General features: G+C 39.9%; 2 protein-coding genes across 5 annotated transcripts in view; one reads left to right on the top strand and one right to left on the bottom strand.

The window, feature by feature from the left end:
• Positions 1-8,951, bottom strand: part of BCCIP (BRCA2 and CDKN1A interacting protein) — a 10,345-nt gene extending 1,394 nt beyond the window's left edge. Inside the window, exons 1-6 of the mRNA XM_064663553.1 lie at positions 8,701-8,951; positions 5,074-5,148; positions 4,506-4,586; positions 3,350-3,448; positions 2,677-2,864; positions 1,443-1,620 (exon numbers count right to left, since the gene is read on the bottom strand). Of these exons, the coding sequence (XP_064519623.1) occupies positions 1,443-1,620; positions 2,677-2,864; positions 3,350-3,448; positions 4,506-4,586; positions 5,074-5,148; positions 8,701-8,823 (744 nt within the window). The 5' untranslated portion in view covers positions 8,824-8,951. The remainder of the gene's footprint in view (positions 1-1,442; positions 1,621-2,676; positions 2,865-3,349; positions 3,449-4,505; positions 4,587-5,073; positions 5,149-8,700) is intronic.
• Positions 8,952-9,031: 80 nt separating this feature from the next.
• On the top strand, positions 9,032-21,204 carry UROS (uroporphyrinogen III synthase). Of its 4 annotated transcripts, none has more exons than XM_064663554.1 (10): positions 9,032-9,757; positions 11,067-11,156; positions 11,958-12,041; positions 12,421-12,517; positions 14,282-14,356; positions 14,793-14,867; positions 17,458-17,541; positions 17,860-17,945; positions 19,115-19,213; positions 19,928-21,204. In XM_064663554.1, the coding sequence occupies exons 2-10, from the start codon at positions 11,094-11,096 to the stop codon at positions 20,072-20,074; spliced, it is 810 nt and encodes a 269-aa protein (XP_064519624.1). In that variant the 5' UTR covers positions 9,032-9,757; positions 11,067-11,093; the 3' UTR covers positions 20,075-21,204. The 4 variants fall into 4 exon arrangements, with proteins under 4 accessions (XP_064519624.1, XP_064519626.1, XP_064519625.1 ...); XM_064663556.1 differs by having other exon boundaries at positions 9,032-9,334; XM_064663555.1 differs by having other exon boundaries at positions 9,032-9,278.
• Positions 21,205-21,206: the final 2 nt, after the last annotated feature.

Below are 21,206 nucleotides of genomic sequence, written 5' to 3' on the forward strand. Positions count from 1 at the left end.
CCCTTTGCAGGGAAAGTTAAAATCCAGTCTCCTTTTAGGTTTGCTTCCCACTAACAGTATCTCAAGGCTGTAAATTTAATTTTTGAAGAACCACCATGTTAAATGAGGGGCTTTGCTCAAGAACAATATGAGCAATGGAAGCCCTAAATCTTTAATCAATTCCAAGTCTGGTTATAATAGATTTCCTGGTTATAATTTTAAGGAACAGAATAAAGCCCAGGGAACTGCCAAGTGGAAAAAGGCTTCTCTCTGTTTTATATGGCAGCAAGTGTCTGCCTCATCACATTTAATACTATTTTATGGCAATCTAATTAACCTTCTGTGTGATCAGGGAGGACATATACTCCAACACTAATTTAACATACACACAATCTTAAATGCAGAGACCCTACTTCATCTAACACCCTCCATAATGTTTAAAATGCATTTTTTTTTTTTAAGACTGTTAAAAAAAGAAAAGCACTTTCAGTTTGAGTCCACCCACTTGAGCCGAAAATGACTGCAATTTACTTGAAAGCACACAATTAATTAGCCTTTAGAATGGCAGCCAAAATAACAAAGCAGAGAGGAACACAGCCCTCCTGGAATGTGACACCCAGGGACACAGGGGCATCACACGCTGCTCCCTGTCAGCTTCTCAACAACACAGAGAGCTCAGGTTCAGCTGCTGTGGCAGGAACACAGAAAGAAAATCCCCAACTTGTTACTGCACATGAGGCAACAACATTTCCTGTGGCTAAGAATGAATTCCCCCACTTACATGTTCCTTCTTCCCAAGAAATAAAATTACAGCCCTACCACAGCCTCTCACTGAGAGTCATGAATGATCACACACAGCAACCCTGGCCATTAACCACACAGTGCATGTGCAAGGACTTCATCCTGTAGGCACTGCCAGAAATGAAAAATAATGGTCCCTTGACAAAGCAATAATATTGTAGAATAGGATTTTTAAAGCTTGGGAAAAAAAACCACCACACGATAAAAAATTCCTTGCATTTCAAAGCACGTTTTTAATTTAATTTCCTGCATCTTCCCCTCACCTGATTTGGCTTGGGACCAGAACTGTGTGGACAGATTGCCTTAGGAGATAGGAAGTAATATTTTCATCTCAGTATTTTAGCACTTTTTATTAATATACTTGCCTTGAGTAGAAGAGATAGAAAAGGGAAATAAGAGCTACTTGTTTGGATCTTCAGAAGTTTTTTATTCTGAGCATTTTTTGAAAGTAACAGAAAGTGACCAGAAGGAAACACAAATCAATACACAAAAATAGCTTGATTGCTCATCTCTCAACACTACTCTAAAAAACCCTGGATTTAATTTAGAAGGAGTTATGATCATATCTTGTTAAAAGCTCCTCTTAAATTTAAGGTAACACACCTTTTTCGGTGATCCATAAAGAAAAATTAACATCTTAAATTAAAAGTATCACGTGTTACCTCATGAAAGAATTCTTCCTCTGCATTTGCAAACATTAATTCCTCCTTTTGCTGATTTCTCCCTTCCCTCCTCTTAGAATTACTCTTTGTGGCTTCTGTGAAGGTTTTGCTGATAAGAAGATAATAGTGGCACTTCCCACAAGGTTTGTTTGTTCTCTGTGCCTCAGTCAGCTCTTTCCTAAAGATAAATAAATATTTACACATTTAAAAACATGTTTACATACACAATTTAAATCCTAAACAAGTATATAATAAACCTTATATTGCATTAGTATAGCAAGGATATTCATATTGCAGCCTATTATTTTATGAGTGCCTCAGAAAATAAATTTTGCATGTTTATTCCTAGTACATAAATACACTATTTGCACTTTAAAACAATAAAAGTACTGATGTCTTTCCACACCTCACAAGATAACCTTTTCTTTCCGGAATCTTGTTCATGGTAGACAGTCTGTGAAGTGATTCTAAGTGCAACTCTCCTTAAAAATACATCACATTATCACTTCCATGAGGAATTATAACTGAAAACACTGAAAATAACTCTTGCCCAACCTTATGTTAAATATGTTGTCACTGAAACACTCCAAAACCTTTAGGAGAAAGAGGCTGAAATCTGAATTTCAGCTGTCACAAGTGCTGTATTTGTGGTGACTTCAAAGTTAAGCCTCCAAGCACCTCATTTTTTTCCTCTAAAAACCTTCCTGACCAACCCTACCTTACACATCCAAGTTAAAATTCCTTAAAGGTCTCCTTAATTGCTTAAATGAGCCTGTCCCTCAATCTAAATGCTCCATTCCAGAGCCAGGCACTAACACATGAGAAGAAACATCCAAGTTGCTCCTAATCAGCACTCTATAAAAAGTTCTCATTTTTAAATTTTCCCAGATCAATATGAAAATAATCTGCAATACAAACTAAACACAGCTAAATATAAGCTACACACAGCTATTCCTGTAGTAGAAACGCACATATTCTTAAATTATACCCTCTTTTTTGTGTTTTGTTTATATTTTTAAAAATTTTTTCTATTTTAAAGTACAAAGAGTTTCCCAAGCCTAAAGATATAAAGAAAATTTAAAAATTAACTGAAGACCTTATATGAGATTAAAACAATTTTTTCTGTTCCTGCCTTACTTACACCTGTAGTACCACCTGTCTTAACATAGCTCCATATAAGAAATATGAAGTACTATTCAACATTGTGTCAGAAAAAAACACCCAACAAACTTACTGGAGCTGCTGGTGCATGGGCAGAGCAATCTGGGGTGGAACATTGATGAATCTTTCACTGAGTATGAGGCCCACAGGCTTTGCACAGTCACTCAGGAGTTTACTCAGTTGTTCCACCACATGTTGGTCACAGCTCTTCTCGCAGCGACTCAGAACCAGCTCTTTGATTTGCTCAGCACACTGTGTACCCTGCAATCAAAAGGTGTATTTTCTTTACCTTGCAGAAGGACTATTTACACAAGAAAACCTTGAATGTCTCCTTCAAGGGGATTTCCTGCAGGCCTGGTGGCAATTTCCTCGAGCAGCCTCCGAAGCACTAAACTAAATTCCTCTGAAATCGTTCAGCAGCCCTGAAGCTGAGGGCAAACAAAGGTTGGCAGCTGATGGGAACACAAGAGCACTCCACAGCAAAACTCCAAACAGAGGAGGATCGAAGTGGAGAAACACAAGTGACTGACAGCTCAGTCACCCTGGAATTACTGGATTTAGTTTTCACTCTTTGACCTTCAGCAAGTTACTACAACCAAAAAAAAAAAAAATCTAAGTCACATGTGACTTATGACCCCACGCTGGAATTCAAAATCCTGATCCAGCTGTCCAGGCTTGTCACACAGGGCAGAAAGCAGGATGCAGCCTCATTTATCACTAACTAGATGTTAATGAGGAATACCAACCTTCCTTTCTGTTAAGTTCAGGCAGCTTATAAAACCAAAGACCTCATCATCGTCATCATCATCATCATCATCACTACTGTCCTCCTGGACTTCTGCTTGCTGTTGAAAGAATGAAAAAGCAACAACTCAGACTGGCATTCTATTTCCACTCTGCAACAAAAGCTGTTTGTCTTCCCAGGAGATGCTCAGCAGATGACAACCATCCAGGTGATCTGTACAAACATAAACTGCAAATTCTGGTGCTGCTTCACTGAACATCTTGCTGTACTCAGAGCCAGCTTTATATAAAGCCAGGTCATGCATCTTCTGCAGCAGGGGCTTTTGAAAGGCACTAAAGTTTGATAGCTCACATTTAATAAGCAGCATCTCGGTCCAAGGCACGGCAATATCTTAAGGAAAAGCAATTTTCTGCAGTTTCTAAAGTAGGGGAAGTAAACCTGCAGTGTCTTAAAAACCACAGAGCAATAAAGCCTTGATAGGGAGTGGGACAAAGAGCTCAACAAAACTCCACAATAAAAAATATCTGGGGAAAGAATTGGGGATCATGCAGCTGGAACAGAAGGATCATATTAAACCTGGACAGAAAAACTGCTGGCACGGGACAAAAAGTGGATGTACAGCAATGGTTTAGCAGCACAACTGTGCCATGGGGGCAGCTTGTTTGGGTTTGAAAGCAATGTGGCCATGATATCTCGAGCACCACACAATATTAAGCAGCTTCCTGAGCCAGCAGAACTTGTTCAGCAATCATCCCCGCATCCTTTTCTATGCCCAAAGAACTCTGAACAAAAAAAAATCTGCACACAGGGTATTTCTGATCTCTATCTTTGTACCTCCTGAGAATGCAGGAAAGTCCCAAGCTCCTATTTCTTATGGAGATGAGAACAAACTTCTCCACAGCATTTTCGGCATTACTTCCCTACTACACCAAAATTCAGAAAGTGAGAAGACTTTCATATGTAAAAAGAAACCAATAATAAATCAAATTCATTCTTTGGTTGAAAGCAGGCATAGAAAATTTCAGCTCCCATAAAACAACTACTCTCAAAGCCAAAAAGCAAGATACAAATTAAAGCATCCCCTTCTGAAATACAGAAATTATGTCATTTCAACAACAATTATTGTACTGTACTTACAAACATAAATTCTATCTTACCTTGATAATACTTCCAATATGGTTCTGTTGTATTAATATATCAGTCAGCTCAGCAGTGTTAACAGTAGCTTTTAGAAACAACTGGAAGACAGCAAATAAGTATTAAGTTTTAGGCACTGATAATATATCATGGGCCACTTAGTAGAAAATAGTCAGTAATGTATCTAAGTTGCTATGGGATACTCTGTTGCATTTTTAATTTCTATTTAGTGAGGTTTTTTTATTTAACTTCCTTCAATATAATACTGTAAAGACTAAAAATCAGTTTCTTGAAGTACTTTCTCCTGGACCCTCCACACACAAGGTTTCCTGGGCAGCAATTAACATTATGAAGACAGAAAGATGTAATGTGAAAGAATAATCCTATATTTCATTGGGTCAAGTTATGGAAACCACGGTTTAGGAGACACATGTTCACATGCAGCTGTAACTATTTAATCTCCATGAGCTGAAGAACAGTAAAACTATAAATCAATACAGAGAATGTGAACTGATATCTCTGCTTCACTCTTTAGATATTATTTATCACAGTGGACATACCAACCAAGCTAATAAGTAGTCAAAGTACCTGTTGCAGTAATTTCTTTATCCCGTTGTAGTCATTGTCTGATATGGAATGTGCTTCAAATTCAATATTCACTTCCTGTGAAGAAGTAAAACAGAGAATATCAAACACACTTGGCAAGAACCTGTATCAAAACAAACCTAAATTTGAAGACAAGTAATGGCAGATATCAGAAGTAAAACTTATTTCCATGTTTCAGCAACCTCGCCAATTGTTAGTTATCATTTCTTCCGTGAAAGAAGCAGAGCAGCTGTGGCTGCCCCATCCCTGGAAATGTTCAAGGCCAGGTTGGACGGGACTTGGAGCAACTTGGTCTAATGGAAGATGCCCCTGCCCAGGGCAGGGGGAACGAGATGAGCTTTAAGGTCCATTCTAACCCAAACAGTTTGGTGATTCTGATATTCTCCTATGGTCTAGTAAGACAGGAAGCTCTACAGAGGTAACTGAGACCACATGATTTACTTGAAAAGCTACCTGGACATACAGCATTCACTCCTGGCACCCAGGAACTTTCTGACTGCTCTGAAATTCAAGGATCTCACTGAATGATTAAGCCACTAAATTCAGAACAAAACACAGTTCACAGTTGTTCTCAATGCTGTGCAAATCACTGCTATAAAACTGATATAAACCAAGGGAGCACTGGATGTTTTAGCACCAGTTTTGCTTCGTGGCTTTTCCACTACCCAAAATAACACCCTGGTAGGACAGAGTTCACAAACCCTCCATATTTCATCTATTAAAAAAATAAGGGAAATATAGACTCATCACATATTTTGGTGTGTCCTATCTTGCTGCTATGGGCTTCATCTCCTCCCTCCATGTTTATTTCAAAGCCAGAGCCTGCAAAGCAAGCTGTTAGGAGTTGAAGGGAAAGGCTAATATGGCAAAAGTAAAAATGCCCTTAAAGCATTACTTTACAAAGTTCTGCAGAGTTATAAATGCTCAGTACATTTCTTTAATATTACAGTGCACACCTTGATGTCTTAAACGAGAATTGAGGGAAACTCAACATATCTTTATATCAAGACTTCCAAACTGAAATAGATGTAAGAGTGATATATCATCCTCAAAAGCTGGGCTACTAAATTAAAATAAGTGTTATTCTGCAAATTTTATCAGTTGAACTGAAAAGTAGTGCAGGACACAGAGAAACCATCCTCAAAACCCCTGCCACTGAAGACTCAAGAAACTTCATCCACAGCTCAATAAAAACCACTGTCCTACCCACATTATGCAGGGGTGTTATGCACTTTTAAGAAAAAGGAGGAAAAAGAAAGGATTATTGTCATTAGCTTTAATTTTTTAGTGTTGAAACAGTAGTGAAGTATCTTTTACCAGTTTACAAACACTGAACAGGACACACAGTACCAGCAGTGCCAGTCCAGAAATTCAACATATGTTAGGTTAAACCAGGCAGTGCCCATTCAACGTGGCACACGTTTCTAGCAAATGGGAAATGTGCTTTTCCATCATGTTACTACAACTGATAACACAATTAAACCCACATTTCTTATCAGGACATATTTTTTAAAAAAGACAGGGTTTGTGCTTTTTTTATTTGCTAACTTAAGTAGGGCCTCATCTAAGAAAAAGGAAAATAATTAACTAAAAGTGAAATCCTAGTGAACACAATCACTGCAGCAAAATATTTAATTTAAAATGTACCAACTTAGAATCCACAGATACTTCTGCTCTTGGCCTTTTTAAGCCCTGTGAAAATAACAGGCTGCCTTATCTGAAGATTTTGGTAAGAGTTCAAAGTCAGTGCACAGAAACACAGAATCATTTAGGTTGGTAAAGCCCTCTAAGACCATCAAGTCCAACCATTCCCCCAGCACTGCCAAGGCCACCCCTAACACGTGTCCCCAAGTGCCACATCCTCATGGCTTCTAAATCCCTCCAGGGATGGGGACTCCACCACTGCCCTGGGCAGCTGTGCCAGGGCTGGACAGCTGTTTTGATGGATAAGTTTTTCCTAATATGCAATCAAAACCTCCCCTGGCACAGCTTGAGGCTGTTCCCCCTTGTCCTGTCATTTGTTACCTGGGAGAAGAAACCGAACCCCACCTGGCTACAACCTTTCAGGTAGTTTGTAGCCACCCCAGTTCCCATTATTCTTGCAATACTCCAGGTACAACAGGTGTAATAAGGCTAAAAAGAGAGACCAAACATTTTGATGCTTCAAGATGCTAAACTAAGCATTTTCAAAGAAACACCTGGAATTAAAGCTGTAGGCTCTTGTGAGACTAAATACTGGTACAACACTCTGGAAAAGGGCCTGGTGACAGAATAAGGGGAAAGACTTTAAGCTGAAGGGGGGTAGCTTTAGGTGGGATATTGGGAAGAAATTCTTCTCTGTGAGGGTGGTGAGGCCCTGGCACAGGTTGCCCAGAGAAACTGTGGCTGCTCCATCCCTGGAAGTGTCCAAGGTCAGTTTGGATGGGACTTGGAGCAACCTGGGATAGTGGAAGGTGTCCCTGCCCATGGCAGGGGGTGGAATAAGATGAGCTTTTAAGATCCCTTCCAACTCAAACCATTCTAGGATTCTCTGACAAAAGGAAATCAGAGCAAATCCTCTGTGCTGAGATCACTATTGTCAAGCAGCTCCAGCCCCACACCTGAGCAGACACGGACACCCCACGGGCTGGGTCTGTACAACTGAGGCCTTGGGCACCAACATTTGAGAAAGAGTTAAAGAACTGAAGACTTTCAACAACAACAAACCGAACACGCTCTATATCACCATTACCTACACACAGTGAGCTGCAGTCACAGAGGAACGGGACCAGCACCCACCACCCCACCATGGGCATCACAGGGGCACAACCCCCTCCGGAACATCCCCTAGACATCCTCCTAAACAAACACCTAACCCTAACCCAAAACACCTTCACGAACATTCCTCCGAACATCCCCCCAAACATCCTTCTACACACCTTACCAAGCATCCTCCTAAACAAACATTCTCCCGAACATCCTCCCGAACATCCTCCTACACATCTTACCAAGCATCTTCCTAAACAAATTCCCTCCCAAACATCCTCCCGAACACTTCCCCGAACACCTCCCCAAACATCCTCCTGCACACCTTTAACCAAGCATCCTCCTAAACAAACACTCTCCCAAACATCCTCCCGAACATCCCCCCAAACATCCTCCTGCACACCTTTAACCAAGCATCCTCCTAAACAAACACTCTCCCAAACATCCTCCCGAACATCCCCCCAAACATCCTCCTGCACACCTTTAACCAAGCATCCTCCTAAACAAACACTCTCCCAAACATCCTCCCGAACATCCCCCCAAACATCCTCCTGCACACCTTTAACCAAGCATCCTCCTAAACAAACACTCTTCCAAACATCCTCCCGAACATCCCCCCAAACATCCTCCTACACACCTCACCAAGCATCTTCCTAAACAAATACTCTCCCAAACAAACTCCCTCCCAAACAACCTCCCGAACATCCCCCCAAACAAAAACCCTCCCGAACACCCTTAGGAACATCCCCCCAGGTATCGCCCCAAACAGCCCCCAAGCCCCCTCCCGACCCCGCTCCCGGCGCTCTCTCCCATCTCCCGCAGCTCCTTTGGACGCCGGGAGCGGCGGGGCCCGCTCCCTCTCACCTCATCGATCGGCTCCTCCGAGTCCGAGCCCTCCGAGCCGTCCGATCCCGCGGATCCCGACTCCGACCCCGAGTCGCTGCCGGGCCGGTCCTGCGGAGCGCGGCGCTTGGCCGGCGTGGCCATGGCCCGCGGGGCGCAGGCGCGGCCGGAAGGGACGTGAGGCTGCGGGGCCGGCACAGCGACAGCGCTCCCGGGGTGCCACCGAGTGTCACCCAGTGTCACCCAATGTCGCCGTATGTCGCGACAGGGAGTCGCGGGGTAGCACAGAGGATTGGGGGGACGCGGCGGGCGGGCGGCTGGTGCGCGGTGCTGGGGGGAACTCCCCGGACCGCCCCTCTCCCCAAAGCCCCGGATTTCCTCTCTGCGCTGCTGCTGTCACTTCCTCCCGGCAGGAATTCCTGCGTGGGAAGGGTTGTCAAGCGCTGGAAGGGGCTGCCCGGGGAGGCAGTGGAGTGCCCGTCCCTGGAGGTGTCCAGGGAACCGCTGGACGTGGCACTCGGTGCTCCGGTGGCAGCTTGGACTCGGTGATCCCGGAGGGCTTTTCCAACCTCAGTGATTCCGGCTTCAAAAGGAACGGGGTATCCTGAGCATCTCTGACATGATAAAAAACTAGTACTAGTAAAAATCAGTAAAGGTAGTAAAGACTGCGAATTGAAACAGGGATCAAGCGCTTGCTGCTTGCTTAAAAAAAAAAAAAAAGGATAATTCCCAGCTTCCCCAGAACTAGACTCCCTAGTTCCGGATAATTCCAGGCTAACAAACACAAAAGGGAGCGAGGTACAGCACAGTAAGCACAGTGTGAATGTTCTCTGTATGGAAAACACCAGTCAGGAAAATACATGGAAAACTCCTAAGCACTGAAATTACCGAAGTGGTGACTAATGACTGAGCCTCAGTTATGTCGAACGTGCTCCGTTTAAGTCTTTTTGTCTAATTAACGAAGAAAGGTGGATGTTAATGAGGTCACTGAAGAAGGGGACTGAGTACTCCTACTGTCAGCCACAAGAGCAAGGCACAGGGCCTGGGATGCAATTCCAGCTTTATAAATACAAACCAAGTAGGTTAAAATTTTTGTTTCCTTTAAAGCATCAATCATGCCTCTGTTTCTTTTTTTTTTTTTTTTTTTTTTTTTGAGAGCTATACATGCTCTGGGAGTACTTAGTTCATTGCCAAAACGTGAATAATGATGCACAGGGAAAGAATTCAGTGTAGGAAGGTGAATTGTCAGATTTTTCCTGCTGCACTAAAACTGCCTTTCTGGGGATGCAGTCTGTATGTGTATAGTTTTCCATTTGATTTGTGAATTTGTGTTTGAAATTAATTACTAATGACTAACTGCTTTTGGTAAAAATGCATGATGTAGTAGAAGGGTTGGAGCCTTTTGCTGCTCTTCTGAACCAGTTTTGTTGTTGAGTTTTGGGACTTAGACACTCAAATAGCAGGAATTATTCTTAAATCTTTCACTGTTGTTGTTACTTGCTTATATATATCTTAGATTATCTGGGAATTTGGTAGGTTTCCATGGCACCCTTACGGGTGGGGTTTTATCTTCCCTGGTTATTAAACCCAGCTACTTGTGGTAAAACATTTGGATCTCTATAATAATTTATTTTAAAGAAAATTTGCTAGTATGTAATCGGGAAATTAGGATCAATGTGGATAATTAGGGTAAATGTGCAGTAAGAGAATGGATTTCTGTTTTTATGATTGGTACATTTGTAACTGAATTCAACACCAAAGTGCAAGTTTTTGAGGAACTGAGAACTATCATCTTCCATTTTAATGGCAGAATGTGTGTTTTCAGTGTAGCATTGTTAACTAGAGATACATGAGAGAAAGCATGTGAATATTATGATTATATATATTATATTCAGGTAGACACAGACACGTTGTATTTAAAACAAACATATTGAAACACTGTTTTCCCTTTAGAAACGGGTGAGATCCCAAAATGCATCAAATCAAAAATTTGCCTAAATATTATGATGAGCAGAGGGTGAAAAACAGCATGGACATTAATAGAATAAATAACTTTTCCTTAGATAGGAGCTGATCACATTGCAGAATGGGATGGCATTGTAGGAGTTGTTACTGCTTTTACAAAATACTCTTTAAAATGTGTTCTCCTTGATGACTTTCATTGGAGCCCGTTCCTTGAGCAGTGTTATCTAAAGGCAGCACGTTATTTTTTGGCCTTATCAGGGTGGATATTCCTGCCCAGAGAATGCCCAGTAGCTGCTTACTCATTGTGTAGGGAGCTGTACAACTGGTAGCAACCCAGTTCTTTGGAGCTGAGCTGTTGAAGTCACTGTTCAAGTAGATTTGATTTAGATCTAATTTAGATAAATTCCATTCTTGTATTCTAGAGTTCTGCTGCACTTCCCTGGTGAACAATGAAGGTTCTGCTGCTGAAGGATCCCAAAGACAAAGATTCTGGACCAGATCCATATATTAAAGTGAGTAAACTTTAAAAAAAGTGAACAAATGGGTCACTTCACTATTAAATAATAGTGTCAGATGGATGTAACTGTTTCAGGTGGAAAACATGCTTAATCAAAATTAGGAGTGGATGTTTGAAATTGTGATATTTTCTGAGGAAAATAATCAGAAATAGGAGTACGTGTCTGAAATTATGCTAAGAGAAGAAGTGTCCTAGAAAATATGCTCTTACTGCAGAAAGTTATGTTAGTTATGGGGCATTTTTACTGAATTCACTTTTAAAGCTCTCAGCAAAATACTGATATAAAATCAGTTTCATTTTAATTAATTAATATTGATCATGGTCATATGGATAAAATTAAGATTACAAGAATTCTTACTATTCTTACTGGGAATGTAATGTGAAATAGGTGTTAGTTGTTGGTGAGGTCCTTTCTGCTGCTGCCTTTAGTCATGTGAGTGAGTCTTATTGTAAGAGCAGTTCTGTTGAAGAGTTTCTGTTTAACAGGAATTATTTCTTTAGAAGAATACATTATTTAGAAGAATTGTATTTACAGAATCACAGAGATGTCCAGGAATATTTTCAGGACTTGGGATTTCAGAGTTATCCTGTAACTCAGGAGGCCTCTGTTCCACAGCTGTTTGTAATACTAAACAACTAACAAACCAAACTAGATTTACCAGTAAAAGGAAATCAAAGGCCTTTTAATTTTGCCTTAGTAAAAAGAAATACTTGTGCTGACTTAGTCAATTCTTTGAAAAAGGGAAAAACTGCTTTTTGGAACCTATTTCAGGAGCTGCAAACTTTTTCTTGATAGGAATTAGGATTGTATGGCCTTGAAGCAACGTTGATCCCAGTTTTGTCATTTGAATTCCTGTCTCTTGAAAGCTTATTTGAAAAGGTAAGTTCTAAATTATTCTGGTTGTCTTATTTTCAACAAAATTTAGGCCATGGCTGCCAAGATCCCGTGTGTTCTCTTGGTTTAATTGTACCTCTGTGGTACCTTTTTTAGCTGTGTATAATAAAATTTTGTGTACAGCACAGTCCAGTGGTTGGACAACATCAGGGATCTTGTCCATACTTGTTAAAGAATTAAGTTGGTCAGACAAAATTCACATTTCAGTTGATGGACCATAGACAGGCACAGGTATTGGGGCATTTCAGACATCTGTTGAAGCTGTTCTGTTCCTCTCAAGGTTGTAAAGAATTGATCAACTTAATTTTTAAATTAATTTACTAATTGTTTTTTGTTCACTTCTTGATTTACTGTTTATAAATAGCTTTCTCATCCAGAGTGCTATGGAGGCCTAGTTTTTACCAGTCCAAGGGCATTAGAAGCCATCAAAATATGCTTAAAAGAGAACAGTAAAAAAGAAGGTAAGTGTATATTTGTATTCCTTGGTCTCTCTCTTTCAGTATCTCATGAAATCTGTATTGTGCTGCATTTTATTTCACCCACCAGTAGATGTTTGGAGCATGACTTTTTAAAAACAGCTGTATCTCATAGTTCTTGTGGCATCCTGAAGGGCTAGTGGTGGATTGAGCTTTTAAGGGTTGGGTTTTCCACACTTAAAAATTGAAGGAAGAAGCCTTTGGTGCAAATTACTAATTAGTGAGAGCTTTTCCACTTGTATTTATCTTGTGCATAGGGAATATTTTACTGCAGTGCCTGGTTTACTGACTAACTACTTTCCTCATTTAAAGAGAAGAGCATCTTATAAAAATTGGCCACTACTACTGTGCCTACATAATGTTACAGAAACAGAGATTTCTCTGTCTTGAATAAAAAAAACCCCTCAAGTGAATGAATTATTAGCTAAAAAGTGGTGAAGAACTGGTGATACCTAAAAGCCAACAGATCAGCTGTGAGAATCCTACTAAATGGAAATTCCTGTCACAATGATCTGTCAAATCGTTGTGAACTCTTCAAAAATTCTTGTGATAAGTGATAGTTCTGCTATAGAGTTTCTACAAACACTTAAATAGATTTATTACTTCATCTGCTCCATATTTGGGCTGTGGACTTACTAATCAGTGTACTGGGAGTAAGGTTACACCCCTGAGTAAGCACTGAAACCCTTGGTTTATTGTACCTTTTCAGCAGCAGAGGACAATATATTAGGATTTGGAGTCAAATGTCATCTCTTATGTCGAGTTCATCCCTAATCTTGATTAGGACCTGCTGAAATACAAATTTTAATCAATAAAATGAGTCATTAGTTCCTGTTTTTTAGTTCTTATTTGAGTTCCTTTCAAAGGCAATAAATCCTTATCTTTTTCCTTTTTAAGAATAGTTTCCTCTGATTTGTTTTTTTTCTGTTGTAGTTCATATTTCTTTTTTTCCCCCCTAAAAATATCAGAAAAAACTCCCTGTCCTGTGCTGTGCTGGTTTAAGACAAGACAGTAAAAGACTTGGTGTATCTATTTTTGACCCATTAGGATTTTGGGCACAGGGATCAGGTTGCTGGAACCAAGAGCAGTAATTTATAACCTCCTCACTGCCTGAGGGAGGAAAACTGTCTCACAAAAATTTTATTTTGGTCTTGGGTACATTTTATTTCAGAGTTGATAACTTAATTTTGGTGCATGTCTGAAATATAATCAGTTCTATATATTTCTTGTGTAAGAGTTGCTTTATGCAGTTCTGTAGTGGATGCATACAGATTTTTACCCTTTTGTTTGTTGTCATGGAATATTATATTTGGGGTTTTTTGCCTAAGTACTCAATTTAAACCACCAGTTTCTGTGTCTAAATCTCCCTTTGCACAATGTGCCTTTTTTCCCCTATGAGTTCTGGTAAGTTTTTAATGCCAAAAATGAACAGTGCAAGTTCCATGGGATCTGGCACAGGGCAAAGTGTACATTAAAAGTGCTACTTAACCAAAGCAGCCAAGAACTAGTTACTTAAATTGACTAGTTACTTAAATTGACCTTTTAAAAACATGTTGAAGACTGCTGTTTACACAGTGAAAAAAACACATTTAAAATTCATTTTGTACATCCAGTTCTGCAATAGGTAGTGGGAATATTAGTTATTATTATTTTGCTGTATTTGTAGATTAAAAAGAAGTCCAAATAATCGTTTAGCATTCATATTTTGTTGCCATGTGCTTTAATTTAACTTAATTCAATGTTTTTCAGCCTGGTCAAAATCTCTTAAGCAAATGTGGAATATCAAACCAACGTATGTGGTAGGAAAAGCTACAGCTTCTTTAGGTAAGCTGGTTTTAAAAAAGAAATCTTAAGTAAATCTGGCTTCTAGTACAATTTTTGGAATATTATCTGTTGTTCAAGGGTGCTCAGAAAAAAATATGAGTAAGTTTTCTGACTGAATAATTTGAAAAACAGATAATTTTATACACATCCAAACTTTCTATGCTTCAGTCAGGATCTGCCTTCTGGATTTCTGCTCCTTTTATTGCAAAGTGATGGTCACTAATTGAAAAAATTTGGTCAAAGCAGGAAAAACACCCCTTTGTTCTTACTTTGCATGTGGCTCTTTCATTCTGTTTGGAAATTAATTTGGATGAGAGGGATTATAACCTGATTGAGACTGTACACGTAGTTTCCCTCTCAACCCATATTTCTGTAACACTAAATCTGAATTGTTCTCTTTGTTTTCAATGCTTTTCTCTGCTCCTTTTGGTTATAGTGGAAGAAATTGGCCTCACCCCACAAGGAGAAAAGTGTGGAAATGCTGAAAAACTGGCTGAGTATATTTGCTCAAGTAAGTAGCTAAAATTTTCTAGTCAAATTAAGGTACCTGCCATTGTTTCAGAACTTCCTAAAGATAAAATCAAGTACACAGTGAGACAGAGAAATACCTGCTGCAAATATCTCTTGTTTGTAGGACCTCTGGGTGATAACTCTGACAATAAAAAATACTTCAAAATGTTTATACGAGGTATTAATTTACATGAAATCTTAGAGTCTCTAATTGATTAATAATATTATATGAGCCAGTAGGCAAAGTTTAGTGAAAGATCAGATTGGAAATTGCTGCTTAATCATAAGGTTTAAATGCTGAATTAACACATGGTTTCAGAGGGATCTGCTTTTGAGCACCAAAGAAGAGTGGTTTTGAAGAATTTAAAGTGATGCTTTAAGTTTTGTTTAACCATTTTATTATGATTAAAGCTGTAATGCTGATCTTTGCTGCATCAAATTATCAGATTATTGGGTAATTTTTAGTCTTGTTAGTCCACTTCCTCTTTTGTTTTTACTGTAATTTGTTAAAATCTCCAATAGTAACAAGAAACATTTCTAGGCTTAGGGGCTGATTATTTTTTGGGTGGATGGGTCAGTACAAACTGTGAAAAAAGAGGCTGTGTTTCTGTACAGATGCCAGTGAATTGATCAGCAAAGTCTGCACAGTAGCAGAGATTTATAGGTAAAAGGAAAATACAATTGGAGCTGGCAAATATTGCTTTTCCTGGGCACAGTGTTCTCTAATTCACTGGAAAATAAAACATTTTAACTATGTGGAGTATGTAATGATAAAAGGCATTCAATCTTGCCAACACAAGATTGAATAATAAATTGTGAAAATTAAAAATTATGCTTACAATACAAAAAGGCCATAAGGGGAGAACAACCCATCTCTGCTCTTCAGCAGATACATTAAAGCAAAGAGAGGTTTTAGCTGATTTTTTTAGTGCTACAAAATCTACTTCTGGCAATGAATTCAATATTTGCCAGTTGGCAGGTGCAGGGATTTTTTTTTTGAGAAGGAAGACAAGAGAAATACCATTTTGTTCTGTTGTAGGAATGTGAAAAAACTCAACCAAACAGTGAATTTCAATTGTTGGAGTCTGCTTGTTGTTGATATATATAATTATCCTCAAAGTTTTATTAGATTGTGCATATTTGTGTGCTCTCAATTGGTTTATAACAACCTCAGAAGTACAGATTCAATTGTATCATGTTCCCTAGTATGTATATACTCATTTTTTTAGGCGTAAAAGAAGTAGATGAAAAGAACAGCTCTGAATTTTTTATATCACTAGAATTTATTGTCAGAATAAAAGGAAAATCTGAAATAATGAGTTTTTTTGTTGTTTACCTTTTGTGCTTTAAAAAAATATTTCAACCTAAAGGATTGAGAAATAAAGGAATTAACTCTGTAACTGGCCAGTTGACTTTACTCTTTTTCAAGGCAAATATTTGGTTACAGAGGTAGGGGATACCAATACTTGTTGTGTTGTTCAGGCTTAGTAAGGAATTTTTCTGTCCTTTGTAAACACAAGTCCAAAAGGATCTGTTTCTTTATAGGTGTCATATTGATATTTCAATTAACTGACAGGAGTTGCAGGAGAATTGATGCTGAAATATCTTATTTTAAAACCTTTTTTGCATTCTGAGCCAAGTTTATTCTTCCTTCCTATAGTTTATGATAAGGATATCTATGTTTTCTAATAAAACTTCAGTGTGCAGGCAGGACAGGTGTATCTGTGGTGACTCCTATGAGGGTCTTTCCATGTGATGTTTCCTATGCTGCCCTTTATTTTTTATTCCTGAGAAATCTCTGCTGCTACATAAACCAAGAATCTCCTTCCAGCACTTAAAAGCATTTCTCTTACTAGTAATGGCATCTTAAACATGTATTAACAAATCTAAATTAGTACTGAAATAATGTGTTGAGGGACTCCCATTTCTTTTGAAAGCTGAGTGCAAAGCTGGAGCAGCTGTGCAGAATTTCAGCTTGAAATTTTCTCTGATTTTGTTATTTATAGAAAAGGGAAACTGGGTAAAAGTCTGCTGTTAAATTGCTAATTTGACAAAAGCCAGTGAGGATATTCCCTTCCATCCCAGCAGTGGAACCAGAATCCCTTTTTCCTTGCAGAAGTAAGGTAGAATTGCAGATAGATTGAAACTTTTCAGCAGAAAAAAGTGTTCTGTCCTCTTCTTTGTCTGCCTGAATATTCTTTTATAGGGAGAGATCTGTCATATATTGAGTGGGACTGAGATTTTAAATATAAAATTGAGGCAGATTGTGTTAAGGAGGAGGAGGAGGAGATAAATTCCTTTGTAGAAGGGCAGGGGGAATAGAAATGCAGTTTATCTTTGAGGAGATCTTTTTAGGCAAAGTATTCATATTCCAGCTATGGAATATTTTTAATGTACATGCTAAGTAGCCTCTGTCCTCTGAATTGGGGATGCAGCTGCACTGCAGATGTTTTGAGCTACCTTAGAGCTGTGTCTGTGGTGAAGCATTTGATAAATCAGCATTTGATACCTTTAAAATGTATCAAATGTATCATGTTTACTCTTTACTAAAGACCTGAGCTAATTAAAGTTCTTGTTTTGTGTGTTTACAGGAGAGAAACCGAATTCCTCAGCTCTTCTTTTTCCTTGTGGAGCCCTGAAAAGAGAAGTTCTTCCTACAGTGCTTAGAGAGAAAGGTTGAGCTTCCCCTGGGGACTCCTTTTAATTAGTCAGTGATGAGAAAAGTTGCCTCTAAAGCTTGTGTACCAAATTTGAATAAGTAAAAATGGAACTTGCTGTTAAGTTGGCTGCAGGTTGGAGGATGGGAGTAAACAGCAGGAGGGTGGATGGCTGCCCACAGCTCTGGGACATACAAATCCTTCACAGAATTTCTATCTTATCTTTTTAGCCTAAAATAATATGCTTAAGGGCAATTAGTATGTTGTGAGTGTTTAACTGAGAGAATAGAAATTAAAGACACCCTGTTTAATTATGACTGTGTGTCCTGATTCCAGGCATACCTCTGGAAAGCCTGACTGTTTATCAGACAACCCAGCACCCTGATCTGCAGAAATCCTTGAGCAGTTACTTCTCACAGCAGGTACTGGATGCTGACGTAGTTTGAGGTTTTTTGGGGTATGTGACAATACTCTTTATTTAGTATAACTTGAATATCACTGGACACCTTTGCTCTATATCTCAAACCAGAATCCAGTAGTAACCTGCCCTACTTAGTTTGTGTTCCCTCTCTAATTATCCAGTCTATGAATGCTTTACTGATCTCATTATAAGTGTTAGAATTCCATCTGACATGCTGTTGAAAAGTGTATTGAGATATGTTTGCTAGAATTATTAGTGTTTTTCTAAAAGTATGTAGTAAAGGTCATTCAGGAGCAGTGAGTGCATTGTAAAAATAGTAATGGCTTTAAATTGTTTCAGTATTGGATTTCTGAATTTTCTATTTGTAGGAGCCTCATAGAATTATAGAATCATGGAATGGTTTGGGTTGAATGGAGCCTTAGAGACCATCCTGTTCTACCCTCTGTCATGGGCAGGGACACCTTCCACTAGCCCAGGTTGCTCCAAGCCCTGTCCTTGGACACTTCCAGGAATGGGGCAGCCACAGCTTCTCTGGGCAACCTGTGCCAGGGCCTCACCAGAGGAAGAATTCCTTCCCAATATCCCATCTAACCCTGCCCTCTGGCCATGGGAAGCCATTCCCCCTTGTCCTGTCCCTCCAGGCCCTTGTCCAAAGTCCCTCTCCAGCTCTCTTGATGCCCCTTTAGGCACTGAAGGTGACTCTAAGGTCTCCCTGGAGCTTTCCAGGCTGAACACCCCCAGCTCTCCCAGCCTGTCAGCTGAGCTTGGGACTCACCTTCACTCCAGGCACAATTTGGCAGTTTTGTTTGGCTACAGCCTATTCCTGCTGCAATCCTAATTCAGTTTATTCTGGGAGTGACAGCCCTTCCATGTGTCTGCAGTTCTAAGGCATCACCTTGTCTTTGCCAGAGGATCTCAGGGCAGGGAGAACTTGGGGAACTTGTGACAAAGTATTTGGTTACAGTCACTCCTGAACTTCAGCATTCCATGGCAGGATGGGGTTTGGCAAGGCTGGCTGTGCCCCAGGAATCCCTTTCTGCTGCCTTCACTGCAGTTTCTCATCCATAAAAACCCTTCCCATCCATATGGAGACAGCTGAAGGGATTTCTGTGACAAGGCACTGCTGGAACAGGGAGGGATCTGTGCCAACCTCTGCTTCCTTTCACTCAGGGAATCCCTGCAAGCGTCGTGTTCTTCAGCCCGTCTGGTGTCAAATTCTGCCTCCAGCACATTCAGCAGCTTTCAGGGGATGTGATCAACCATGTCAAGGTATCTTCTGTTAAAAACAGTGAAACACAAGAGGGAGTAAGTTTGGGGTGGGTAAGTGAGAGATAGGAAAGTTGTTACAGCCATTACAAACCTTAATTTTCTCTTTTGTTTATTTCTCTGAAAAAAACCCCAGATCATGGCAAATACAAATGTTATTATGTAGAGTCATAGAATCACAGAATGGTTTGGGTTGGAAAGGACTTTAAACACCATCCAGATCCACCCCCAGCCATGGGCAGGGACACCTTCCACTAGACCAGGTTGCTCCAAACCCCATCCCACCTGGCCTTGGTTGGAGTCAGCTGAAAGCCTGGTTTTGTTTTTTTTTTTAAAAGGAGTAATTGTTTTCATCTAGAATGTTTTCCCCAACCAACTTAACCCACCTCCTCTAGGATAGACTTAATTTTCTCTTACTGAAGGTGTGAGGAGCTCTTGCTTGAACTGGGCTGAAGCTGATTAAAATTCCTCTCACTTTTGCTGTTCTGAGGGACTAAGAGCTTTAAATGTTTGTAATGATGGGATAAATATTAATCTTTCCTAAATAATTTCTGAGTAGCTCAATGGATGGGTGCTTTTTAATATTGAAAATCCTCCACCTGAAGTGGTCAGTGGTGTTGAGGAAGCTCAGCTGTGTGAGGGGGTAAACTGGGAGGGCACACACCTGAGTTGTGATGCTTTGCCTGACCATTTCAACTGGAAATTTTGTCATTCCAGTTTGCTGCCATCGGGCCAACAACTGCAGAGGCCCTGGAAGCTGCAGGGATCCCTGTGAGCTGCACTGCAGGGAGCCCCACTCCCCAGGATCTTGCCACTGGGATCCACAAAGCCCTCCACACCCAGAACTGCTCCTTGCCCAAGTGAGAGCCCAGGGTGCCTGGGAAGGTGAACATGGTGCTGTAGGACGGGTTTCCACTTTCAGATCTGTTGTCGTGCAAGAAAAGTGTTTTTCAGGAATATACAACACTCTTGTCAGGGACTGGTGTGAGAAAGTTGCACCTAAATGTCTAAGAAACGTGGAATCTCTCCAGCATCTCTTAAAACATCCAACTGTTCCCCTTTCCTCATGTGAATGTGAGTATTTTATCCTTGAAAACTAGCTGTGAACACCTGTACCCTGAAATCAGTTCCTCACATCACCTCAGGTATCTCCCAGCACACAGGTCAGGTTTTAATTTCTCTGTATAATCAGTTTTACAGACACGTCTTTTGTACAAAAAAACCCCACGTTTCAATGAAGTTCTTTTGTAAACTTGTTTATTGTTCTGCTTTTCAGATATTCGTGTGAAAATGATGATTGTAGATTCTCAGTGGAATGGGAGAGTTCTTGCAGTGAAGTTGGACTGTGTGGGGCTAATTCAAGTCTGCTCTTGCCCCTCAACGTCCTTACAGTACAGGGTCTGAAAGATTAGGTTTGGGTTTCTGTTCCTGTAAAGAAGGAGGGTTTATTAATAGGGAAATAAACTGGCTTATCAGAGTTCATAATGGTGTTAGAGTTGTGTTTTGGATGTAGTTTATGCTTTAATTATTTATCTGTGAAAGGGGAAAAATAATCCGATTTAGCATTTATGCCAAGGGATTCAATTATAATCCTCCTGAAAAAAATGATCATTTGTGTTGCTAGCAAAGTGCTGAGGTTCCTGGAATAAGAGAGAAGCCCTTATTTGCTGTACAGTCCTGTTGTCTTAATTCTGAGGATGCAACCAGAATTTCCAGCCAGGTGAGATGCTCTGGACTTGGAACAAGAGTTAATCTGAGCCCAGTTGTGCTCCTGCAAACTGAACTCATTTCAGATTGTGGGTGTGGGTTCATCAAACTGGAGCCAAGTATTTGGCTGTATAAAGCAGTTCCATTTCTTGAGACAAAATGGAATCTCAGAAGGAGAATCACAGAATAATTTGGGTTGGAAGGGACCTTAAAGAAAGCTCTTTTAGTTCCATGTGCATACATGTAACAACTGTTTCTACCTTTAAATAAAGTGTTTTATGCTGCTATT

Source organism: Pseudopipra pipra, chromosome 8 (genome assembly GCF_036250125.1).
Source record: "Pseudopipra pipra isolate bDixPip1 chromosome 8, bDixPip1.hap1, whole genome shotgun sequence".
Classification (NCBI taxonomy): Eukaryota; Metazoa; Chordata; class Aves; order Passeriformes; family Pipridae; genus Pseudopipra; species Pseudopipra pipra.